This window comes from Schistocerca americana, chromosome 6 (genome assembly GCF_021461395.2).
Source record: "Schistocerca americana isolate TAMUIC-IGC-003095 chromosome 6, iqSchAmer2.1, whole genome shotgun sequence".
Lineage (NCBI taxonomy): Eukaryota > Metazoa > Arthropoda > Insecta > Orthoptera > Acrididae > Schistocerca > Schistocerca americana.
Genome location: NC_060124.1, coordinates 410,712,187 through 410,718,400, shown reverse-complemented (window position 1 = coordinate 410,718,400; position 6,214 = coordinate 410,712,187). Strand labels below are relative to the sequence as shown.

Here is a 6,214-nt window from a genome sequence, read left to right as displayed (position 1 = left end):
ATGCAACAATAATTTTTGTATAACCTATTCAACTCAGTAATATCAACTTTTCTCCAGCCCTATTCAGTTTACTTCCATAGAAATTGATACTAGCAGTATTTTTGTGACAATGCCCTATTCCATAATACTCACCTACACCCAAAACTTTTCAGTCTTTTAACAATGTTATTGACCATTTCCAGTAATCCAGACTTAACATGTAATATAAAATCTTTGTTCTTTGCATATTTACTTGTGTAAGTTTAAATATTCGTGTGATTACAAAATTTTCAATTTAATTGAATTAATTTTACCGAAGCCACAGCTCACAGATTTTTCCCGTGCCCAATGTTCCCAAGACTGACCGTGTTTAGATAGTCAATACCGACAGGCAACATGCCAGACTAAATAACTACAGGTATTAATTGGTACATCACAACCGCCCAACAGCCTAGCTATATGAGGCCACAATAAGTTTGCTGCCAGCCCCAAATCTGGATGTTTTAAGTCAGCACAATTTGGTACACATTACTATAGTGGTTTCACATTGCTGCCAATGCTAGAAATCTAATGGTTGAAGTGAAGTGCTGGTTTTGCTATTTGTGTGAATTGCCGATTTGCAATAGTACTTACATTTAAATGTACTATTGAATATGAAACCAGCATGAAAGTATGGTAAGTGCCATTATTTTAACAGCCATAATTCAATATTCCGTATTACAAGCACTGCATTTGAATGTGACTAATACACACACCAATGTCAGAGTTTATATCATAGTAACCGATCAACATTAAGTTGCGTACACACACACACACACACACACACACACACACACACACACACACACACACACACACTTGTCAGTACTGGAAGATGAAACTTTCCCATTTCACTATTATCCCCCAGTGGCTGCAGTCCCTTCCTAAAAAACCCATCTCTTTTGTGAAAGTCAACTTTGAACAATTAAAATTACTTTTAGTATTGTTTAGACATGATCTATGGACAGGTACAGAAAAAATAAAATCAACAAAAACATTTTTGCTCAAGTTTTAGTATTTTATTTAAAGAATAAATCAGTTTCTCACAATATCTACACAGTACACGACAGAACAAATATAATGATTCATTAAGATGAAATCTTCTGTTAAATCATATTTAAGATTGTTAATACAGGAAAAACATGCAACATGACAATTAACAAACAACACAAGTTGAACATTAAAATTTTCAGCTGTCATTTACAAATTTTCAAACTTAAGGTCTTTCACACAACTAGACAAAAATTTACGTAAGTACACTTTATCTAAATGTGACAACCAACATTAACATGAATATCAGGTTCAATACTCCTGGGAGCTCTGGGTCTTTGACGATTTACCCGTTTTTCCTGCTGCTGGTGCCTGTCCTGTCTTTTTAGGCAAAAGAACTGCTTGAATATTCGGCAAAACCCCTCCCTGTGCAATTGTGACACCAGACAATAGTTTATTCAATTCTTCGTCATTTCTAATCGCCAACTGCAGATGCCTTGGAATTATTCTGAAACAAATTTACCTGAAATTACTATGATTAATAATGGATTTGTTATTCACTGTCAGATTAAGATACTATCAGTCAGCTCTATACATTATGTTAAACATACAGATTTCTTTATGTCACTGTTTTATTACTGAGGAACTTATTTACCACCTATTTCCACAGATGTCCCACTTTCAAGTTATTTTCACTAGCAATTTTTAAGTCATCCACCTTAGTATCACCCCCCAATGTATTTGCTTATCTTTTTCATTCACTATTTGTCGAATATTCTCATTCCCTGGTTGTGAATCAGATAATAACAATCGCAAACATTCTTTTGAGACATGCCAGAAACGGTCCAAAACCATATTACTAAATCCATTCTAGCCCATTTGTACTCCAAATTTTTCCACCTTAAGTGAACTGCTCTTTGTAGTCTCATATTACACTGCAGAATGATCTTTAACCAAACCTCGAACTGTACTAGTCAAGCTTTTATTGAAGACCTTTTATACTAGTCACTTGGTATCTTGCTTTTGACAAAAAATGTCTGTCATGCATGGCTGTGAGGAGTCTACGTATGAATAATAAATTAATGACAAAGCATACTGACTACAATATTGCATTAAGAAGTTAAACTCTTACAGAATGTGCCTGCACTGTGGATGCACATTTTATTCACAGAACGTTATAAGCTGTGAATTAGTTAAATGCCACTATCCGATCAATGGCATCCTACACCAAACCAACTGCAGAGTATTCTGTCTTATACCCTACTGAACTCAAATTCTGTGAGGATTTGGGAATTAGGATTAAGCAATTTACACATCAGTTCACATGTTTCTGGAATAATACAATAAAATAGTCCATATGATGTGGGGCAACAGTTGCATTACCTTTCTTTCATGTTAGCTATTTTAACCTGACCATGAGAATATCCAGCAGAAATGGCTTTTCTTAAATGAATATCTTGTTTTCAAATATGATAGGCTATCTTCAGATACTGATGTGGTCATTAGCCCATTTAATTTTTGTAGCCTTACGTCTAAGCACTGTAGCAAGAATAGTTATTGTTGACAGATTTTCTCCTTAATATTTACGATTTCACCCACAATTTTGTGCATTCACCACCAACTTTACAGTAAACACTGTTCCATGAGCAACTGTGACTAACAGTTTTTAAGATTGAAAGTCCCAGTGAAGAAGTGATCAAAGAAGTTTGGCAAATTCTTTTATAAAGGCATTTAGCAGTATAATATAATCTTTGGAATAACTTATTCTGCACAATTTCTGAACATTTTAGTTAAATTTTAACCAAACTTTTGGGTTATTGTACAAAGTTATGCAGTTCCAGTTATGCTTATTCTACAACTTTAAGAAAAAAAGATTAATTTGAGTATCTTAAGCCTAATGACAGTAATAGGCTGTACTCTCATCACTTCAAAATAGCATCAAGGGACAAAGGACTAAAGCTTTTACTTTGCATTATTAGAAGTTTAAACTTGACTTATGATCTCACAAGCAAGAATTACATCTAACAAATGTACAGAAGCCGGGGCTCTGGCATACACATTAGCTGGAATGTAAAATATCTTGCATGAATTTTGTCAAGGGTTTCACAAACCAGTAAGCATGTAAGTATATTTTGCCTGGGAAAGCAAAAGCTTTGCATCGAGGAAAGAAGCAGAATTTCTGACAGGTTATTCACAACTATCTGCTCATGTTATTTCAGATAATTCCACCAGTCAATACCTAAGCTTTTGGTTGCAAAAGCAAATGACAGTAGTCATGTTAACTGACCCCTTTTGATGTTAAAATCTGTGCTATACCCTCACAATGAACCAATGTTACTTTTCACCCCATTTTGAAACAAGGAAAGAAAATCTCTACTAGTACAGCTAAACAGATCATTTATCAATTGGAGAATCATACTGTGCCAAGCAGTTAATGAGCTTAGTTTACAGCAGAGTTCGAGTTCTGTGTACGCCTTACACAATCTCAGGTCAAAACAGCCCACGAGGACTTCTGCTGTTACCATTCATTGGGTTCTACAGCTCAATCTGCACTACAGAGCACAACCAAGATTCCAAGGGGGGAGAGGGGGGGGGGTATCAAGGAAATACCACACTTCAAAATTCCACCACTATCTACAACCCATAGTAGCAGCAACAAGTAAGATTAGGAATAGGAAGAAAAATTGACTGCCTAAGATGGGCTAGCAAAAAATTAGAAAACCAAGAAAACATGAAAATGCAGTAGTGCAAGGGAGCCCAATAAACCATCCAATACCTTACTTTATAGAAACAGTATGACAACGTATCTAATTCAACCAGAATAGAGACTAAAATTTCGTATAGGTATTTGTGTGCCAAGTGGAAGAGACAAGAAAACATTACATTCACACAATGTCAGGGTTCCAGATACTACATTATGATAAAATGTAGTTTGTCAGACATCAAACTTACTGCAACCTTTGAGAAAGTTTTAAACATAAGTCAGAACATACGATAAAAACTTCTTTCCACTTACTATGTGAACAATTAATACCCACACATTCCACCAAAATGTGGAGTCCGAAGCTGCTGAACATTCAGCAATGGTGCTGTTACATGTTTGGTACCCAAGTAAAGGAGCCTGTACATTAAAACTCTGCACTTGAGAAATATTCATGGCTCACAAAATTTAAGTTTAATTACTTCCGTATGTGATAAACCAAATAAGATTAAAAGCAAGAAGCGTAAAAACCTTGGGAATAGTGAAATTTGAAACTAATTGTGTCCTTCAAATTGAAGATACTAATAACGCCATAGGCTGCTGTGCTGCATCAAACACTGAACTATTTCACTGTAATATTAACGTTATTTCTGATCACATGCTTTACATTAGCTCTGTATCTTTACAACAAGAGGCTCGGAACAAAATCAAGTAAAAACTCTACATCAACTTCACTACTTTCACTTTGTTATCAAATACCTGTAAATTTGATGATTCACTTTCTTGGCCACATGGGTAAAACAGTCAAAAATCATCGAAAATTCCTATAATTTCCCCCAAGAAAGAGGAAAACGTACGCTGAAGAGATATCTGATAGAACGCACGCGTAGTTACCAACATCATGAAGTCACACCACCACTTACCTTGTTTTCTTGTTGTCTCTGGCGGCATTACCAGCCAACTCAAGAACTTCAGCTGCCAAGTACTCCATAACAGCGCCGAGGTAAACCGGAGCACCCGCACCTACTCTCTCTGCGTAATTTCCCTTCCTCAAAAGCCTATGAATTCTGCCTACTGGAAATTGCAAGCCAGCTCGGCTAGAGCGAGATTTGGCTTTGCCCTTAGCTTTACCTGAAAATATGTACGAATACAATGATAAGCAATAATCTAGCACAATGCAACTATAACTATCTGCAATTGAAAATACCTCCTTTGCCACGGCCAGACATGTTTCAACGACAAATAATAAGAGAAATCCACGAGCAACAAGTGATACTCCTTCCGCTACAGACGCGTAAGCTACTACAACTGGCGGGAAACAGCACACTCCACCCAATGGCATGCACAATTTAAGGCGCGAAGTCTCATGTCAACGGTTCTGTTTGAACTAACCAATGATAGCCTATTACAATAGTCAAAGATAAAAACAAAGAGATAACGCTTACGCCACCACCACACTTAACGACTTCTCTGCCTAAATGTCCGCGCAAAGGTCTGTGCATGCAATAAATCGTTGAAGTGTCGAGTGTTTACACAACACAAATGCCAACCCACTGCTCGTCCGAAATCTGTCGGTCTAGCAAAGAAAATTTTTACGGAAAGCGGCTACTCTGTTTTAACCTCAAAGTTTATTTAAGTTTACTTCATTTATTCAGAAATTTTTAATGGAGGAAATTCTATTATGGTCTGTGATCGCAACATGTATGCAGAAAAAAGTGCAAACAAAATACTGGACACAGAAAGATCACTCAAGGTGGTTTAGAAAACGGCTGATCAAATGCAATTCTCGCAAGTAAATTTATTTTGCGAGATACAGTGCGAATTTGAGCACTGACGTTATTTTTGTGGATGGATTTGGATAAATATAGTAATCTTTTCTAGCTCTTAATTCATCGTATAATACGAAAAAATACTTTTGTGAGGAGAGCAAGTTCTCCACATGGGCAGCTCACGGTGACATCAATAATGCTGGCAATAGGAAGAAACTGCAAGTAACTAGAATTTTTTCTATTTCAGATTCGAAACAAACGTTGATTGAAACTGTTGGGGATATATGAACAATATATTTCCTATGTGAATATGTGTACGACGAAGTGTACTACACGGGATGTAATAGACCTCTATGACTGTGCTTTGAATGCTCTGTGCCATTACCTTAACAATGTACTGAAATGCACTGTCCTACGTATTAATATTAAAATATAGATTGCCTTATTTCTACATTTTTCGTATTCACAATTACTTATTCAACAGCTTATGGGCACAGGCACCTGTGAATGCGTTCGCAGTAAGTATTCTGACATATAGAAGAAAATATCATCGGAATAGTTCAATATTATGTTCACTACCTGTATGAGAAAATGCATAAGACACAAATACCGCAAATACTTGTAGGTCGCAAGAACTACACTACATGGAAATTTGCTATGGAAGCATATTTACTATTGTGCAACTTATGGGACGTAGTGAATGGTACACTGAAGCCCAATGAGCAACATTACGCAA

General features: G+C 36.3%; 1 protein-coding gene across 1 annotated transcript; it reads right to left on the bottom strand.

The window, feature by feature from the left end:
• Positions 1–1,011: 1,011 nt before the first annotated feature.
• On the bottom strand, positions 1,012–5,076 carry LOC124619493 (histone H2A). The gene is made up of 3 exons (XM_047145907.1): positions 4,917–5,076; positions 4,633–4,840; positions 1,012–1,516 (listed from the first exon to the last, which is right to left on the bottom strand). The coding sequence occupies exons 1-3, from the start codon at positions 4,936–4,938 to the stop codon at positions 1,321–1,323; spliced, it is 426 nt and encodes a 141-aa protein (XP_047001863.1). The 5' UTR covers positions 4,939–5,076; the 3' UTR covers positions 1,012–1,320.
• Between the last annotated feature and the right edge of the window lie 1,138 nt (positions 5,077–6,214).